The 20,450-nt window shown below is 41.3% G+C and overlaps 1 protein-coding gene and 1 pseudogene across 3 annotated transcripts in view; both read right to left on the bottom strand.

Moving 5' to 3' along the window:
• Positions 1-13,571, bottom strand: part of RPRD1A (regulation of nuclear pre-mRNA domain containing 1A) — a 66,045-nt gene extending 52,474 nt beyond the window's left edge. For all 3 annotated transcript variants that reach the window (XM_006150521.3, XM_027772646.1, XM_014588621.2), the window contains exon 1: positions 13,277-13,571. In XM_006150521.3, coding sequence (XP_006150583.1) covers positions 13,277-13,427 — 151 coding nt within the window. In that variant the 5' untranslated portion in view covers positions 13,428-13,571. The remainder of the gene's footprint in view (positions 1-13,276) is intronic.
• LOC114008130 (uncharacterized) lies at positions 36-203 on the bottom strand (annotated as a pseudogene).
• Positions 13,572-20,450: the final 6,879 nt, after the last annotated feature.

The raw sequence follows: 20,450 nt of genomic DNA, 5'->3' as shown, positions 1-20,450 counted from the left end.
GCGGCGGGAGAAGGTGGACAGAGAGAAAGAGAAAATGAGAAAGCATTCCCAAGGAGAGATAAACACATCACAATCCCAACTTCTCCATTGTCTTCTTGGGGTTTGGAGACAGGCACACACAAGCGTGCAGGGTGTTTTTCAATTAGCAATAATCACGCCTCAGATAAACCTCATTGGCTACGATACTGCCACTGCGCAAAGCTAAGCGTGCAGTGTGTTTTTCAAGCTGCCGAGTCTGGGAATCAAAACTATGTAACTGGACATGTGGGATCTATCGCCTGAACAACCATGCTAACTGCTATACTGAAATAAACAAACTTTAAAATAATAATACTAGAGGTTGGGGGAACCAGCAGATGACATGGTAGTTAAGGTGCTAGACACTCCCACATGGCCAACTTGGTGGCTTGCTTTCTCACTTTCTCTTCTCTCTCTCTCTCTCTCTCTCACTCACTCACTCTCCGTGTGTGTGTCTTGCTCCGGTCAAATTAAAATAAAGTAAATGAGTAAATAAATAAAATTAAATAAATAATTCTTAAAAAAAAAATACTAGGGGACTAGCAGTTGGCGTAATGGCTATGTCACTGGACTACCATGTAGTTGGACCACGGTTCGAGTCCCAGACTCCATGGCTTAAACTCACGCGGGGCCACACGTGTGAACGTGCCTGCCCAAGATCCCGAGAGGAGAATGGAGAAGGGATTGTGCCGTGGCCATCCCCACAGGGGGTTATTTCTCTCTTGCTGTCTCTCTCTCTCTGTCTTTCTGGCAAGCGCACGTGCCCTATAGCAAAAACCTCTCTCTCAAAAAAAAAAAAAAAGAAAAACTAGGGGTTGGCAGTTGGTGTGGTGGTTAAGGCACTGGATACCCACATGCCTGAGCATGGTCTGAGTCCTGGACCAGGAGGCTTGCTTTCTCACTTTCCCTCTTCCTCTCTCTCTCTCTTTGGTGAGCACATGTGCCCTATGGCAACACTAAAAAATAAATAATAAAACTAGGACCAGCAGATAGCATAGCAGTTTCATGGCCAAGCTCTGCCTAAGATCCCAGGAGGAGAATGGAGGAGAAGGGATTGCAGCATGGCCATTCAGCCTGGGGGTGGCTTCTTACTTTCCTTCTTACTGTCTCTGTCTCTCTCTTTCTCCAGCGAGTATATACGCCTTAAGGCAAAACACTCTAAAAAATAATAATAAAATATAAAGTTATTTAAAATAATAACAATAATAACAGGGGCCAGCAGGTGGTTAAGGTGCTGGACTCCCACATAGGCAACCACGGTTTGAATCCCAGACTGATGGCTTGCTTTCTCACTTTTCCTCTCTCTCTCTCTCTGATGAGTGCACATGACCTAAAATAAAATTTAAAAAATAATGATAATAAATAAAATTAATAAGTCTTTTTAAAGAATTATTTGATTTTTTAAAAGAATTATGTTTTATTTACTCATTCATTCATTTATTTAAATATTGATAAGAAAGAGACAGAAAGTGAGAAAGCAAGCCACCAGGTCCGTGACTTGAACCATGGTTGGCCATGGGGGAGTCCAGCACCTCCATCTCACCCCCTACTATCCCCTAGCAGAAGTGTTTAAACTTGATAATGGTGTAGTGAGTGCCTCCTTGAGGAAATTAAGCATAAGCTGAAACATGAAAAATAAGAACACCCAAGGCAAAATATAAGAAGGAAATGAGGGAAGAGCAGTGAAATCCAGCCCATCCCGATCATAGAGGGCCAAGAGAACAATATTAGTGGTCAGGTCTTAAAAACACTTTTAGATCTTTATTATATTATCTTTTATTTCTGGATAAGTGACTGGAAAATAAAGTAATGTAGTGTATTTAGGTCTAAAGCAGGAAGAAAAGTGCAGCTGTTATTAAAAATAACATTCTATCACCATGTTCCAAATGAACTTTCAATGACCGGCGCGGGGGTCCGCGCCGGGGGGGGGGGGGGAACGGGACAGCCGAACAGCTGGCCAATCAGAGCAAGGTCGGGACACCTGGCGCCCAAACAGGGACCCAATCATGGTAATTGTTTGCTCTCTGGGAAACCTCGGCAGACTCGCTGGTGTGCAGCTTCCCACACTGAGTATGTTCTCTGAAATTGTGGGGGAAGAAGACGTGTTCATGTGAATCGATAAATGTAGGCCAGAAAGTGCTTTAACAAAGTAAATATTTTTTTTACTAAAGAATAAATAATCAATAGATGATTCTTGAATGGATTCAGTCTGTCCCAAATAAGATAGTTTGGTCAGCCACAGCTGGCTGCTTCTCCACAGCTGGGGTGGGATGATTTAGATAGAACCAGAAAGATAAGTTAATAATGCTAAAGCTGGGTGACAGGCTCATGGAGGTTCAATATCTTGTTATTTTCAGCGAATAATTTTTAAAATGCATCATGAAAAGTTAATTTAAAAACTAAAGTAAGGGGCCAGCAGGTGGTGTGGTGATTAAGGTGATGGACTCTTGCACAATCATGGTTTGAGTTCCAGACCTGGAGGCTTATGTGCTCTCTCTCACTCTTGCTCTATACTCTAGTGATTGCACGTGCCCTATAGCAAATTAAAAATAAATAATAATAATTGATACATAAAATTAAATAAATAATCATTCTTTTTTAAAAAAGAGATGTTTGCTATAGGGCACATGCACTCACCAGAGAGACAGAAGGCAAGAAATCACCCCCTGGGGGGATGGCCACTCCGCAATCCCTTCTCCCTTCTTCTCTCAGTCTTGGCACACATGCACATGCGCCCAGCATGAGTTTTTAGCCACTAGGTCCAGGACTTGAACTGCAGTCAATTATGTGGCAGTCCAGCAACATAACCATTACACCATCTGCTGGTCCCAAGTAAATAATTCCTTAAAAAAGTTAAAGTTAAGCATATATAATGACATGTCCATTCATTTCCACCTTCTCATTACAGATAAATACGGGTTAATAATTTAGTGAATATATCCTTTTAGAACCATTGTATGCACATTTGCAAACAAACATATTATATACATACAAACTAATATATATACACAAGAATTTTTTATAAATGAAATCACAATATACGAAACATTTTACAAACAGCCTTCAGACTTCATATAGTTAAGACATCTTTGTATTCCTGAACATGTTAACAATCTTCTCAATAGCCTCACTCCTTTTAATGCTACTTAGTCAACATAATACATAGTATGTTTAGAATCTTAAATTATTTTAATCTTTGAAAATATGCACAAGTATTTTATAGGATAGACTCTGAGAGGCAGATTAAAAGGTATACAGTTAAAGGGCCCAAACATGATAGCATACATTAAACACTGCTGCTTGACAGGATGAGGTCAATGGAAGACCTGGGTTCAATTCCTAATCTTCCCTTCAAAAAGTCAGGCACAGTGGCATGTACCCATAGTTCCAGCTACTTAGGTTACCGAGGTAAGAGAAATCACAACATAGTAAGATCCTGTCTAAACCATACACACACATATACACACACGCACATGTGCACGCACGTGCACACACACACACACACACAGCTAGACTATTTGCCAAAAAAGCTGTCTGTACTCCCATCATATAATAAAGATGCTCATTTCCTTATATCATCATCATCAATATTTAAATATTTTGCCAATTTCTAGTCACTGGATTATTTTTATTTTCAATTCCCTGAATATTAATGAAGCTAATTTCCTAGTCATTTATATTCCTTCTTTTGTGAATAACCTTTTCACATCATCTTCCCATTTTTCTACTGAGATGTTCACTTTCTCTTGTCAATTTCTAAGATTACCTTATATGCTCTGAATATCAGCTTTTTCTTGCTTAGGAATTGCCACTATTTTCTATGCATCTCTTGCTTAAGACTGAAATTTGAGGGCCATGAGGTAGCATGGTGGGTAAGGCTCTGGATCCCACATAGCTGGCTCTCGCAGTTTGAATCACAGACCAAGTAGCTTAACATTCATGACCAAAATCCCAAGAGGAAAATGAAGAAGGAATTGTGGTGTGGCCATCTCCCCTTGAGGGATGATTTCTCACTTTCCATTTCTCTGTCTCTACCAAATCCACACACACTTTGGCAAAAATATAAAAACAAACAAAAGAATGAAATTTAATTTTCCATTCAGAAATTTTACTTTTTTATTTTAAATAAGCCAGACTGTGCATGCACTTGTCAGACAGAAAGAAAAGGAAGGAAGAGAAAGAAGCCCCAGTGGGCATGGTCACACCACAATCCCCTCTTCCATTTCTCCATCCTGTCAGGACTTTGGCCACACATGCACATATGCTGCCATGTTTTTCAAGCCACCGGGGCTGGGATTTGAAACCACATGATTAGCCAGGTGAGATCCAGCTTCCTAACCAGTCCAAGGATTTTACTTATTTTTAAGGGGTTTTTGCCTCAGACCGCACACACTCACCAGAGAAGGAAAAAACAGGGACAGTGAGAAAGAAAGTGAGAAATCACTTGCCGGGGGAACGGCTATGCCACAATTCCCTTTCCTCCATTCTTCTCCTGGAATCTTGGGCACACATGCAAACACACCAGGTGTGATTTTTAAGTTACCCTGTCCAGGATTTGAACCACAGTCGGCCATGTGAGAGTCCAACGACATAACTCCTGCACCATCCGCCGGCCCCTGGATTTTATAATTTTATAATATAGCCAAATCTATTCACTACTTGAATCTTGGCCTATATCTTATTTAGAAAGTCCTTTTACAACACAAGATTTAAAACAATTATAAATCAGGGCCAGTAGGTGGTGTGGTTGTTAAGGTGCTAGATTCCCACATGGCCTACCACAGTTCGCGTCCTGGGCCTGGTAGCTTGCTTTCTCACCCTTTTTCTCTCTCTGCCTCTCTCTGGTCAAATTTTAAAAATAATAAGTGGAATTAATAAATATTTTTAAAATACAATTATAAATGTATCATATAAATGTATCATATTTTCCTTTTACACTTTATAATTGACATTTTCCCAATGTTGTCTCTTTAATTCAACTGGAATTAATTTTTTATGTGGTATTAGGTAGTAACCTAAGAATCATTTGTTAATATTCTAACCTCCTCTAACCATTAATTTGAAGTACATACTTTATATTTTATGCCTACATAAAATGGGTCTCAGGGCCAGTAGGTGGCATGGAGGTTTAAGGCACTGGACTCCCACATGGCTAGTTCCAGTTAGAATCCTAGACCCGGTGGCTTGAAACTCACGCAGGTCATGCAAGTGTGTGTGCCCAAAATCCTAAGAGGAGACTGGAGGAGAAGGCGTTGTGGCATGGCCATCCCCTGGGGGATGATTTCTTAGATTTTCTATATCTCTGTCTTTTTCTGGCAAGAGCATGTGTGCCCTGTGGCAAAAACCCTAAAAATAAATAGTAAAAGGGAAACAGATATATTACAAGGAATCTGTATCACTATTTTACTGACGTGAAATTTACATAAAGATATAACCATATCAGTGATCAAGGGCATTTTAGTACATTTACAAGGTTGTGCAGCCATTACTTACCTAGTTCCAAAATATTTTCAACACCTCCAAAGATGACCCCATACCCATTAAACAGTTAACACCCCCTTTTCCTTCTAGCAATTAATTATCACCTTCTGTCTTGTGGATTTACCTACTCTAAACACTTCATATAAATGAAATCATATGTGACCTTTTTGTACCTGGCTTCTTATGCTTTCCATAATATTTTCTAGGCTCACCCATACTGTGTATGTATCAGTACTTCACTCCTTGTTACAGCTGTATAATATTACATTGTATGGATATACCTTTTATTTCCATCCATCCACTGATGTACATTCCACCTTTGCCACTATGAATATTCCTGCTTTGAGCATTTTTATTATCTGTTTAAATATCTGTTTCCCTGGGAACCAGCAGTTAGCGTAATGGCTATGTCGCTGGACTCCCACATAGTCTACCGTGGTTCGCATCCCGGAACCCGTGGCTTAAAACTCACGCCAGGCGCATGTACGTATGTGCCCAAGATCCCAAGAGGAAAATGGAGGAGAAGGGACTGCAGCGTGACCATCCCCCCTGGGGGGGGTGATTTCTCGCTTTCTGTCTCTATGTCTCTCTCTGGCGAGCGCCCTATAGCGAAAACCTCTCCAAAAAAAAAAAATCTGTTTTCCTTTCTTTTGGTTATATATCTAGGAATGGAATTACTGAGTCATAGAGATTCTATGTTAGCATTTATTAGTACGAACAACTAGGTAGGTGAGTGAGACTGGAGATCAGCTGGGAGAAAAGCACTAATGAAAGGTGAAAAGCTGGGCAATGCAGTGGTCAAAGAGAGGCAAGGGAGATGTTGCCCAAAATAACGAAAAAGGCTGAAGTTGAGTGTATGAAGAGAGGAGATGAAATGATCTTGAGGCTCTGAGCTTAGACAACATGTAGATAGCAATGCCTTTCACTAAAATAAAAAAGACAACAGGGTAGAGAGATAGGAGAGAAGAAAGGTGACATAAAATAACTGTTCTTTGCAGGATGAATTTGCGATGCTCAGGAAATACCATTTAGTGACTGGGACACAGAAAAGGATCACTGAGTCATCAGCATATTGATGGTACAAAGTAGAATACCATCTAAACATCAAATTATAAGCACGTATTAGTTGATTTATCAATTAAATGCTGGTAGGTCTAAATAAAGAACTCATACCACTTAGTACATCTGGATAAAGAGAAGACCACTTAGGGTAATTCTCCAAAGAGGTCTCCCAAAGAGAAGCTATAAAAATGTAGATAGATGAGTAGATAGGCAGATATAAATAGACAGAAATAAACAGAGATTTAACAGATACAAACATAGACTTTTAAAAAAACATTGGCTCATGAGATTATGGGATTGACAAGTTTCAAGATCCGCAGCTGAAAAACTGGACACGTAGAAGAGGTCAATGGTTTCGGCCTGAAGGATAGCATGCTAGAGACCCAGGAAGAGCAGTTAATGCTTCAGTTCGAGTGTAAAGGCAAGAAAAAAACTGATGACCCAGCTTGAAAGCAGTCAGGCAGGAAAAGTTCTGTCTTCTTCAATAGAGAGAAACCTTTTCATTCTAACCAGATCTTAAACTGACTGATGAAGCCCACTCACATTAGGAAAGGCCTAACCTGTACTACCAATTAAACTGTTAATCTCACATAGAAACACCCTTCATAGAAACATTCAAAATAATGTTTGACCAAATGTCTGAGTCTAAATGTCTGTGGACCAAAGTGGACAAATAAAATTATCCTTCAGAAGTACTGTTAAAATACTAACTCATGATCTATAACTAAGAAAAGTGAACATTTTGATAGTTTGACAAAAACATTTGGGTAGTTTGACTACCCAAAGTAATCTGTTTTGAAGAATAAAATTGTAAGTAGAATACAATATACCTTATGATTTGTGCATATATTAAAAAGACAATATGCTAGGTTAAATGTCTGAGTTTTGTTTTTTTGGAGGCTTTTGCAATAGGGCACGTGTGCTCGCTAGAAAGACAGAAAGAGACAGAAAGCAAAAAAATCACCCCCCAGGGGAGGATGGCCACGCTGCAATCCCTTCTCTTCCATTCTCGTCTTGGTATCTTGGACGCGCCCGGCATGAGGTTAAGCCACTGGATCCAGGACTAGAACCACGGCCGACTACATGGGAGCCCAGCGACATAGCCATTACGCCAACTGCTAGTCCCTAAATGTTTGTTTTTAAAAAATCCTGAACTGAGAGAGGGTAGGTAGCATGGTGATTAAGGTGCTGGACACCCACATGGCTGATCATGGTTTGAGTCCCGTATCTGGCATCTTGCTTTCTCACTTTCCTTCTCTTTCTCTCTCTGGTCAAATTTAAAAATAATAACTAAAATTAAATAATTATTTTTTTAAATCCTGAACTGTTATAAATTATTTAATTTTTCATAATATAACTTTTTTTTAAATTTGCCAGTGGACACATGCAGTTACCAGAAACAGAAAGATACACAGATACACCCAATGGGACATGGTCACACCACAATCCTTTGTCTTCATCAGGTCTGGAATTCATGCAGTGCAATCAGCCATGGGGTATGCAGCTGCCTTAACCTCGGCCCCCAGCAGTTAGTTTTTAATAGCTAACAAGAGTTAATGTTTTGAGGCCAGCATACGGTATGATGGTTAAGGTGCTGGGCTACCACATGGTGGACCGCAGTTGAGATCCAGACCTGGGGGCTTGCTTTCTCACTTTGCCCCTCCCTGTCTTTCTGGTGAGTGTGGATGATCTATAGCAAATTAAAAATAATAAATTAGATAATTCATAAAAAAACATTATTGAAGAGTCTAGTGCTTTTGTTTAAGTGGGTTATATTTATTGTTATTACATTGGAAATTAAAACATATAAAGTATTTATTTAAAATTATTTGCTTGGGGTTGGCAGGTGGCATTGTGATTAAGGTGCTAAACACCCACATGGTTGACCGTGGTTTGAAACCTGGAGCTAGAGCTTGCTTTCTCACTTTTACCCTACCCCCCCCTCGTCAAATAAAAATATAATAATAATAAATAAAACTAAATTTATAATAAATAAATGTATTATTCCATTTATTATTAATAATAAATATATTTAGTTTTATTTATTATTTTTATTCATTTTAGTTTGCCATAGGGCACATATGCTCACCAGAGAGAGAAGGTGAGAAAGCAAGCCACCAGGTCCAGACTCAGGCCATGGTCAAACATATAGGAAGGAGCCCAGTACCTTAGTCACCATGCCACCTGCTGGTCCCAGATAAGTCTTTAACTGTCACCTATGCAGAGATGATTTCTCTCACCACTCTAACAATATTTTCAAGTCATAGAGCTGATACAACACTTATATCCAGAATACTTAATAAGAAACAGTTACAACTCAACAATATGGATAAACTAATTTTTAAATGGGGAAGGATATGAATAAATGTCTCTCCAAAGGCAACATACAGTCAAGCCAGAAAGCACATGAAAATATGCTCAACATATTAGTCATCAGGGAAATACATATCAAAACCATAATGAGATACCACTTCACAAACACCAGTGTGGCTATAATCAAAGACAGATCAATAGTAAAGGGAACTCCTTCACTGTGGGTGGGAATGTATTAAAATGGTACAACCACTGTGGAAAATAGCCTCGTGGTTCCACAGAACAAACACAGGGTTCCTATTCCTATATGACCAAGCAATTCTACCCATAGGTATATATCCAAGAAAAATGGAAACACATTCACAGAAAAACTTATACATGAGCATAGAAGCATTATTCATTATCAAAGTAGAAACAACCTAAATGTCTATCACTAATGAATGGATAAATTCATGAGAGTTTTTTTGAAAACTTCATAGAAAATGCACAGTATGAAAAAATGAAAATGAACAGGCTTTATGAATTTCAAAACCTTTCTGCAACAAAATTTTGCACTTTAATCCCATTTTTTTCACAAATTTGTTGAGGTTCCCTTGAACAATGGAGTACACTTGGCTATAAGAAAGAAAGAAGCACTAATACATGCTCCAACATGGATGAACCTAGAAAACACGCTAACTTAAAGAAGCCAGTTACAAAGAGTACATCATGTACTTCCATTAATAGTAAATGCTAAAAATAGGCTAATCAGTAGAGACAAAGTAAAGTAGTGGTTGCCTAGGGCTGAGATGGTGATCAGGAGACCCCTCCCCCCCCATGGTGGGGATTGACAATTTAAAAGGCATGGAGCTTCCTTGGGGGTAATGAAAACATTCTAAAACTGATGTGGTATTGGTTTTACAACTCTATGAATATACTCCTGAATTGTACACTTTAAGTGGATGAACTACATGGTATATAAATTATATCTTAATAAAGTTGTTAGAAAACAACAACAAAATGGTCACTTACATTTTTGGTTACACTTTATTCTATTTATCAGGGAATTACATGCCACTTTTAGTCTTCGTAAAGTCCTTGGGGTTTATCCCTCCAAACAGAAATTTTCTTTCTTTAAAGGAGACAGAGATAAGGAAGGTAGAAAAAGAGGGGGAAACCCTCATAACTGCATGATTACCATGTCTCATTTTACCTACTCATCTTCCTATATTTGAATAGTAATTTCTCCTTTTGTCACATTTTTTTGTCTAATGTATTCACTTCTAGAAACTAAAGAATGCCTAGCTTTATACAAAATGTTGAACCAATTTTCCTTAGACTATGTCTGCTACCAGCTCAGTAAGTAACTGCCATTAGCACTGGGCTACAGGAGATGAGGAGCATTAGGTTTGAGGACCAAAATTGCAGAGGAGGAGGACACAAAGGCTATGCCCGGCAAAGGCATCAGGAAGCCCTCAGCAGACTTGACTCAGACCAACACAGGCATGGCAGCAGTGGCAGCAGCAGCCCGTTGGCTACCAACACCATTACCACCACCATTATTATCACATCACCTTCCTCTTCCTAAAGCATCTATTTATATACCTTTCATTGTTTCTAATTATGAAACATTGGACATACGGAAACATCCCTGAACACTAATAGAACATATCACTCTCCTGCATTTGTACCAATATTTTTTTAACATATGAAATACTACCACAGATCACATTCTATTTCCTCTCCCCCTAAGGTAACGACTAACTTGGAATACGGTGTTAATCATGACTATGGATATTTTAACTGTAACTACATGTATCTATAAACAACAGAGTATTGTTTTGCATGTGTGATCAAATAGCATATTGACTCAGATCTTTCTTTCTTTCTTTTTTTCATTTCTGGTGTTTGTAATAGCAAACGTACACTGGATAGAGAGAAAAAGAAGAAAGGAAAGTGAGAAGTCACCCTGGAGGAGGTGGGAACAGTCATACTGCAATCCCTTTTCCATTTGGAATTTCGGGCATGCAAACACATGTGCCCAGCATGAATTTCAAGCTGCTGGATCCCACACTTGAACTATAGTCAGGCAAGTGGAAATCCAGCCTTAACCACCAGGCCATCAGCTGATCCCCAGACTTTGCTTTTGATTTTGTTTAATACAGCCATGACCTAGACCTACAGTAATCTAACTCATTCATGAAACTTACAGAGTATTTATTACAGTACATGAGTACCACAATGTATTTATTAGTCCTTCTCTAATAGGATGTTTAAATTGTTTCCAATTTTGTTATTAAGAGGCTGCAATAATCCTTATTTCTTATACTGTTTATTCCTAGGATAGATTCCTGGAAAGAGAACTGTTGGGTCCAAATACAAAGTGGGGAGAGGAATCTTCAAAAAAATTCATGTAAATGTATATTATTAAAAAACTATGGGGTCAGCAGTTGGTGTAATGGCTGTCGCTGGACTCCCATGTAGTCAACCTCAGACCCAATGGCTTAAACTCACACCGGGCGTGTGTGCAATATGTGCCCAAGATCCAGAGAGGAGAATGGGGGAGAAGGGACTGCAGCGTGGCCATCCCACCAGGGGGTGATTTCTCACTTTCTGTCTCTCTGTCTTTCAGGCTAGCACACACGCCTTATAGCAAAAACCTCTCAAAAAAAATGCAGATTCCAATATTTTGCACCAAAATAAACACCTACATTAAAACCATTTTCCCATGAACGTTATTAAATCCTCTCATACGTATTTTCACCTTCACTGGGGGTTGCTAAATTGCACTCCAATGTGCTTATATCTTTTCAGACACCCATCTGGCAGCATGACAGTTCTTATTTCTCTTCATCTCAGTAATTCTTAATATTTTCATACCTTCTAATTTTTCCAAACTGATCAACGTAAACTCGTAAACTCGTACCTCACTGATTTGTTTTCTTCCTGATTAGAACACACCAATTATCGGCCTTTCAGGTTACCTATAAGCCTGTGAAATGCCTATAAACAGTATGGCCATTTTTCTACTGATATGTAACAGTTCTAAGTTCTGGGTTTCAATTCTTTACTGATTATATGTTTCTAAATGCTCTTTCAAAAAGAAAGGAAAAAAACAGAAAACCTGTTGCCATTTTTGAAATCTAGAGAAGTGTAATCAACTCACAACTTCTCAAAGTTCACAGCTACTTCCCAGATCTGTATCAATGTTTCAAAGTGTTTCTCAAACCTCTTCTGTAACATCACAGAAAAAGCCAATACTCACACGCTAATTACTAAAAACTGAAAAACAAGGCTATAAAATCAGCATTTCTTCTGAAGGATGACATTTTCTTAACCACATACAGATACACAAGACAAGGAAAATTAGTCTCCATTCTACGCAGCCAACACATTTTGGTTCTCATGTTAATACATCATACAGTTTTCATTTCATAGGGGTCAGTAATCATCTATTTTGACAAAGATTAAAGAACAGTTAATACTCAGTAAATAATCATAACTATCAGGATGTCTGAAACAATAATGATGAGTGCCCACTCTATTCAACAAATTACGAATTAAGGTACAAACTCACACCAAGCAAATGACAATTTTAAAATTCTAGTCTACTAAGATACAACCAATTCTTTTGATTAAGTTGCTCTGCAGAGATGAACCGATTTTGAATATTTCAGTAGCACACATCTGCTCAAGGAAGTTTATTTTATCTCAGGAGCACTATCAATAATCTTTGGGAAAACAAACACGCAGCCCGAGAGGCACATAACAAGGATCAGTTAGGGCCTTCAGATCACTTCATCTAAAGCCCTCATTTACAGGTGAGGTATGGGCGATCCAAAAGTGATAAGAAATGCACCCAAATCCGGGTTTTCCAAAGTCTACAAATACAGGGTTCTCTCCAAGCCATCAAGCATCTATTTATTTTAGACTTCCCAACTGTAAAACTGACTCTGCTATTAATTTTACAAGACCGGGTTGATGTGTTACAGAAATGATAGAATTAACCGCCAAATCCACACCAATCTTATCCTTTCTATTTCCCTACTTTTCCCCTCCCCTATCTTGCATTATAATTGACAGAATAAAAAATTTTTTTTTAAAAAAGGATCTGAATTATTGGCCTTAATTGGGTGCGGAGTCCCAAGCCCCTACTACTGTTTCCGTGTTATTAACCGAATTTCTAAACTGTTCATGTCTTTACCCAGTAAGCACCTACTAAGCGCTGGCTCTGCAGGAAGCGCGGAGGCGTCCTCCTCCCGCGGACCACCGCGCACGGGCACGACGACAGCGCTCCCGACGCCAGGGGGCCAGGGCCGCCGGAGACCAGAAGCGGGGTGCGCTTAGGGGACAGGGCTCCCGGGAAGCGGGGTGGGGAGTCCCGGGGCGCCAGGGACGCAGCCGAGAGGCGCGGGCCGCTCACCTTTGCGCAGCTCCCGTTCCCACACCGTGACGATGGGCCGCGAGTGCTTGCGGTGGTGGATGAGCCACAGGGACAAGGTCTGCACGCTCTGCTGCGAGTTGCTCAACTCCGAGAGCTTCTTCTCCAGCGCCGCCTCGGAGAAAGCGGACATCCCTCCGACACCGAGTTCACGCCGTCCCACGCGGTGGGGCAGAGGGGAGGAGAGTTTCGCCGCCCTCGTCGCGGCCTCGCCCCCTCACCCCACCCTTCCCCACGCCCTCACCAGGGCCGCCGCCACATCCGAGTCCGGCCGCAGACCAGCAAGATGGCGCCGGGCCGGCAGTGATGTCACGGCCGCCCTCGCCCCGCCCCCTCCGCGGCCGAGAGGCGGGGCCTCCGAGCGGAAAAGGTGGTCCGAGAGATGGGCCTGAAAAGAGGCTGGGGGTGTGCCGCCTCGGGTGGACCCTGGGGCAGGCACAGGGCCGGGAGCTGCGCTCGCCCAGCCTGAAGCCCTCGCAGAGGAAAACTGTCTCTGCGAAGTAAACAGTAATTAAAAATCGTACTTGGGCAGGTAAACTGGTAAAAGTGGGTGCAGCCACGGTGGGAGATTATTTCCGTGATCAATTATTTACAAATACAACTTCTCTACGCTGTCGCTAATAGCTCTCAGTGCCCGAGAAACACCAGCATGCTTGCACCAGGAAGGAGTCCTATGTCCAGAGCAGTAACAGTGAAAAGCTGGGACATTCACAGCAAGTAAATAGCTCACACACATAACAGACCACACAGCCGCTTATTTGTTGAATAAATTCAAGATATAGTAGATTTACGTTGTTTTGTTTTGTTTTGAAGGTTTTTGCCATACAGTGAGGGTGCTTACCAGAGAAAGGCAGAGAGAGACAGAAAGCGAGAAATCACCCCCAGGAAGGATGGCCAGGCTGCAGTCCTCGCTCTCCCATTCTCCTGGGATTTGGGGCAGGCAGGCACACCATAGTGCCCGGCATGATTTTAAAGCAGCCAGGCATGGGACAAACCAAGGCCGACCATGTGGGAGTCTAGCACCTTCAACACCACCACCACCACCCACCCCGCTGGTCCCCAACACTTGTTTTTCTGAAGCGTGTATTTTATATGGCTTAACAAGGAAGTAAACGCGTGTCAAAAGGTATGGAATACAGGAACCATCCTAATAGAAGTCTAAAGGAAAGGATCAGAATTGGAGCCTTTAAGCTGTGTCTTTATTGCTTTCACTTATTACAAGAATGTGTTCCCATATTATGTTATATAGGTAAAACAATTTTTTTTTTCAGAATTATCACATTCAGTTCAGCACATTTTAACATAGTATTTGCTTATAATTCACAAAGGAAACAAAGATGGATATTATCACATTCTAAATAGTAATACAAGAAATGTTTGAAATAATAAAGGGACCAGCAGTTAGCGTAATGGCTATGTCGCTGGACTCCCATGTAGTTGACCACGGTTCACGTCCCGGACCCGGTGACTTGAAACTCATGCCGGGCATGTATGCATGCGTGCCCAGGATCCCTAGAGGAGAATGGAGGAGAAGGGATTGTAGCGTGGCCATCTCCCCTGGGGAGTGATCTCTCGCTTTCTGTCTCTCTGTCTCCCACTGTCCCCATGCACCCTATAGCAAAAACCTCCCCCCCCCCAAAAAAAATAAATAAATAAATAATAAATAAATAAATAAATAAATAAATAACCTCAGGAATTCCTGAAACTTCTTTTGAGAGGCACTGTTCAAGAATTTTGCACTGGGCAGGTGGCATGGCATGGTGGTTAAGGTGCTGGACACTCCCACATGACAGACCAAGGTTTGAGTCCTAGACCTAGTGGCTTGCTTTCTCACTTCCCCTCTCTCTTTCTCTCTGTGTGTCAAATTAAAAGTAAATAAATGAATAAATTAAAAAATAAACAATTCTGTTTAAAAAAAAAAAAGAATTTTGCACTAAGGGACCAGACAGTGGCAAACACATTGCTCTATGAGGTTGACCCACATGGCAAGGTTCCAGGTTCAGTCCCTATGCTGGACACACACTGCCAATTGTCCTGGGCTAGCTGAGGCTGAGGGTGAATCTTGGCCTGTTGGGGGTGCTGTTGCTCTCTCTCTCTCTTTAATGGAAATAAATAAATAAACTTAAAAAAAATTTAAAATGTTGAGGGAACCAGCAGTTAGCGTAATGGCTATGTCACTGTACTCCCATGTAGTCGACTGCGGTTCGCGTCCCAGACCCAGTGGCTTAAAAGTCACACCGGGCGCGTGTGCGTGCGTGCCCAGGATCCTGAGAGGAGAATGGAGGAGAAGGGACTGCGGAGTGACCATCCCCCCTGGGGGGTGATTTCTCGCTTTCTGTCTCTATGTCTCTCTGTCTGTCTGGCAAGCGCACGCGCCCTATAGCAAAAATCTCTCAAAAAAAATAAAATTTAAAAGGTTGGGACCAGCAGGTGGGGTGGTGATTAAGGTGCTGGACACTCCCACATGGCCGACCAGGGTTCAAGTCCTGAATCTGGTGGCTTGCTTTCTCACTTCCTCTCTTTCTCACTCTCAACCTCTGTCTCTCTCTGGTCAAAATAAATAAATAAATAAATAAATAAATAAATAAATAAATAAATAAATAAATAAATAAATAAATAAATAAATAAATAAATAAATAAATAAATAAAAATAATTATTAAAAAAATTTAAAAGGACTTTGCACCAAATACGTTTAGTCATTTGTTCAATTCTAAGTAGCTCATTTTTCATGACACCACAATTTGAGGTTCAGAGGGAGCTGAAGAGATGAAGTAATTCTCTATCCTACTCTCACTCCAGTATCTATTCCTGTGTCCACATCCTTTACTTTCTCCATTGTACATTCTTTTGTTCATCTAGTAAGCTTAGCTTAGTTTTTGGTTTTGTTTTTAATTACCAGAGGGTGCGTGCATGTGCCAGAAAGAGAAAGAGAGGGAGAAAGCATCCTCCAGTGAGGGTGGTGGTCATACCACAATCCCCTCTCCAATTCTCTCTCCGGTCGGGATTTTGTGCATGTGTGCACACACTCCTGGTACAACACGTATGTGTTTTTAAAGTTGCCAGGGCCAGGATTTGAACCACATAGTTAGCTATGTGGGATCTGTTTCCCTTAACCACCAGGCCACAGTACTAACACCTTCCCTTTTTTTTTTTGGTCTCAGGGTACATGTGCTCATGGGGGAGAAAGAGACAGATACAATGAGAGGGAAAGTGAGAAATCACCCACCCCCCCAGGGCGGATGGACACACTACAGTCCTTTCTCCTCTGTTCTCCTCCCTGGATCTTGGTTACACATGCACGCGCACCAGGTGTGATTTCAAAGCTACCCAGGACTCAAAACCAGTCCACCGGGAACCAGCAGTTAGCGTAATGGCTATGTCGCTGGACTCCCACGTAGTCGACCGTGGTTCGTGTCCCGGACCCGGTGGCTTAAAACTCACGCCGGGCGCGTGTGCGTGCGTGCCCAAGATCCCGAGAGGAGAATGGAGGAGAAGGGATTGCGGCATGACCATCCCCCCTGGGGGGTGATTTCTCGCTTTCTGTCTCTATGTCTCTCTCTGTCTGTCTGGCGAGCGCACGCGCCCTACAGTGAAAATCTCTCCAAAAAAAAAAAACGCAGTCACCCAGGTGAGAGTCCCAAAACGTAAACGCTACACCACCTCTGGTCCCAACCCATTATTTTTATATTTCTAGTCTATCCAAACTTTAAAAAAAACACCTTAAATTCCAGCCATGTGGGACCAGAGATGGTATAATAGTTACGTCACTGGACTTCCACACAGTCTACCACAATTCAAGTCCTGAACCTGGTGGCTTCAAACTCACACCAGGCACATGTGCATGCGAGCCCAAGATCCTGACAGGAGAATGGAGGAGAAGGGATTGCAGCGTGGCCATGCCCCTGTGGGTGATTTCTCACTTTCTGTCTGTCTCTCTCTCTGTCTCCGGCAAGCATACATGCCCTATAGCAAAAATTTCTCTTAAAAAAAAAAAAAATTCCAGCCTTGTTTTCTTCCTTACCCAGTCCAAAACATGTAAAGTTTTCTTCCTGTGTTGTTTACTGACTTGAACGCCTTCTTCAGCACTTTGATGACTAGTCTATGTTATTTAAAATTTAATAACTATTCTCTCTAGCCAGCTAGATTATGCTCACAGTGATTACGCAAAGAACCAACTCATGTATCTCCGTTGGTCCTCAGTCTGACCTGGCTGTCCCTCTACTGAGCTCCCACAGAATATTGTACATGAAGGAGCCATGACTTTCAGCCTTAGACTGTTAGCTCTGGGTTTGTCATCTTTGTTACTCATTGCTATGTTTCAGTGATATTGACTGCAACTGTTTCTGTCCTGAGGTACTTATAACCTATGATATTTTTATATATATTATCTCCAAATTGTTTTTTAGAATTATTTTTTTAGGATTTTAGACATTTTTAAATTTATTTATTTACATTCATTCACTGTACAACATTAGAGCAAACAAAATGAGATTTCCCATCCAGAATACACTGTATATTGGCTCAGTCAAGCACATCAACATACATATTATCATCTACAAATAATTTTCCATTTCTTGTTTCCTGTATATTTTGCTTTTTTCCCCATCCTTGATTCCCTATCTCCCACCCTCCTCCCACGAGAATTATTTTTATTTAACTTTATTTATTTACTTATTTTCATTTGACCAGAAAGGGATTGAGCAAGAGCAAGAGCAAAAGCAAAAGAGAGAGAGAGAATGAGAAAGTGAGCCAGCAGTTCTGGGACTGGAACCTCAGTCCGCCATGTGGGAGTCCAGCGTTCTTAACCACCATGCCACCTGCTAGCTCCTATTGTCTCCAAATTTAAAAGAAAAAAAGTAAACGGGCCAGCAGGTGGTAAATAAGGCACTGTAAGCCACATGATCAATTCTGTGGCTCAAGTTCCAAACCTGGCAGCTTGAAAAACACGGTGGGCACATGTACATGCATGCCTAGTATCCCAAGAGAATGGAGAAGGGATTGCAGAAATCACTCCCCTGGGGAGGGACTTCTCACTTTCCCTCTCTCTATCTCTGTCCCGATGCTGTCATCTCAAATGATTCAACAACTCAGCTTCCAACAAAAGGAACATGAAGTACTGGCTTGATTAAACTATTGATGATGTTCTTTTCATAACTTTCTGATCAATGGAATCCTGAAAATGGATCTGAAATTCACTGACTTATATATCCTGTGGACAGATTTCCTCTGCCCTTTGTTATAATAGGGAAGTGAGAGAGGCCAGACTCTTGAGAGTGGCACAGCAATAATACAACACTGCAAGGACGGCCTCTCGCAGTAAGGTCCCCTGTTTCCATGGCAGGGGCCTCCCTGTGCATGCTGGCCACACACGCCCTGTTTTCCCTAGAATCAAAATGACTCATTCCTCCTTGTGTGTATTTCTGACTCTTTGCTCATCCCTCTCAAACGAGGTTACTCAACACTGGCACTACTGACATCCTGAGACAGACCTTGTTTGTTTGGTTGGTTGGTTGTTTGGTTGGTTAATTGGTTGTTGTGAAGTTTTTTTTTTTTTTTGCTATATGGCACATGCATTCCCAGAGAGAGAAAGAGAGAGAGATAGACAGACAGACAGACAGAAAGTAAGAAATTGTGGGACCGGCAGTTGCATAATGCCTATGTCACTGGACTCCCATGTAGTCAACTGCAGTTCGAGTCCCAGAACCGGTGGCTTAAACTTACGCTGGGCATGTGTGTATGCGTGCCCAAGATCCCAAGTGGAGGATGGAGGAGAAGGGATTGCTGCACGGCCATTCCCCCCTTGGGGGGTAATTTCTCGCTTTCTATCTCTCTCTCTCTATCTTTCTGATGAGCTCACGTGCCCTATAGCAAAAACCTTTCCAAAAAAAAAAAAGAAGAAAGTGAGAAATTGTTCCCAGGGGTGTTGGCCACACCACAATTCTTTCTCCTCCATTCTCCTCTCCGGATTTTGGGCATGTGCACGTGCCCATTGTGAGTTTCAAGCCTCCAGGTCTGGGACTCAAACCACAGTTGACGATTTGGGAGTCCAGCAATGTAATCATTATGCTATGTGCTGATCCTTTAGAGAGATTTTTGCTATAGGGCATGTGAGCTTGCTGGAGAGACAAAGAGACCGAGAGATGGCAGTGAAAAATCACCCCACAGGATGGAAGGCCATGCCTCAATCCCTTCCCCTCTGTTCTCCTCTTGGGATGTTGGGCATACCCACACATGTGCCCAGCATGAGTTTCAAGCCACTGAGTTCAGGACTCGAACCATGGTTGACCACATGGGAGTCCAGCGCCTTAACTACTTTAATGTACAAAGTGCTCCATACATCAGGATACTTAGCAGCATTCTACTCTCCTAACTAGATATGAGAACACAACTCTGCCATTCTCTGTGACCGTACAAATGTATTCAGACATTCCCAGTGTCCTGTGGGGAGCAAATAGCCCCCAGTGAAAGTACTTCTTCAAAACTTCCCTGAAGAATTGCACTGTAGATAGTTGCATTCATGTCTAATAGTTTAATCAAGCCAGTACTTCATGTTCTTACTTCTAGACTATAAAATCCTCACGGGTCCAAATAGTTTCTTCCTCATCTCAGGGTAGCTGGTGTTAGATTCTTACTAGGAATTCATAGTTGGAGGCCCAAGTGTCAGACATTGTCCCAGAACTGTAAGAAATCTGAGACTTGTCAAGAATTATGGATTATGAGCTAAATCTTTTTGCTATGTAAAGTAAATGTTTGTGGAAAAATGTAAAAATAAATAAATGAAAGAAAAAAAATTTTCAAAAAAAAAAAAAAAAAGAAATCTGAGACTGTCAGGTACAGCCTTCCATGCAGTTCCTTAATCACTTTTTATTGAAAGAATTATTTTCTTTAACTTTATTTATGTATTTATATATTTTTAATTAGACTAGAGAGAGGCAGAGTGAGAGAGAGAGAGAGAGAAAGCAAGTCGCCAGGTCCAGAACTCAGACCTCAGTCAACCATGTGGGAGTCCAGCAGCCTTAACCACCACGCCACCAGCTGGCCCCCCCTTAATCACTTCTATAATGTCCCAGTGCATTGTCCTTCCAGCATCCATTGAGGAGTCAAGCTCATTTTGTTAAAGTTCTTATGGTAAGCTGAAGCTTTCTTTCTTTTGTT

Source organism: Tupaia chinensis, unplaced genomic scaffold, assembly GCF_000334495.1.
Source record: "Tupaia chinensis unplaced genomic scaffold, TupChi_1.0 Scaffold000290_1, whole genome shotgun sequence".
Taxonomy (NCBI): Eukaryota; Metazoa; Chordata; class Mammalia; order Scandentia; family Tupaiidae; genus Tupaia; species Tupaia belangeri.
Note: the sequence above shows the minus strand (reverse complement) of the source record. Positions and strands in the feature narration are given on the sequence as shown.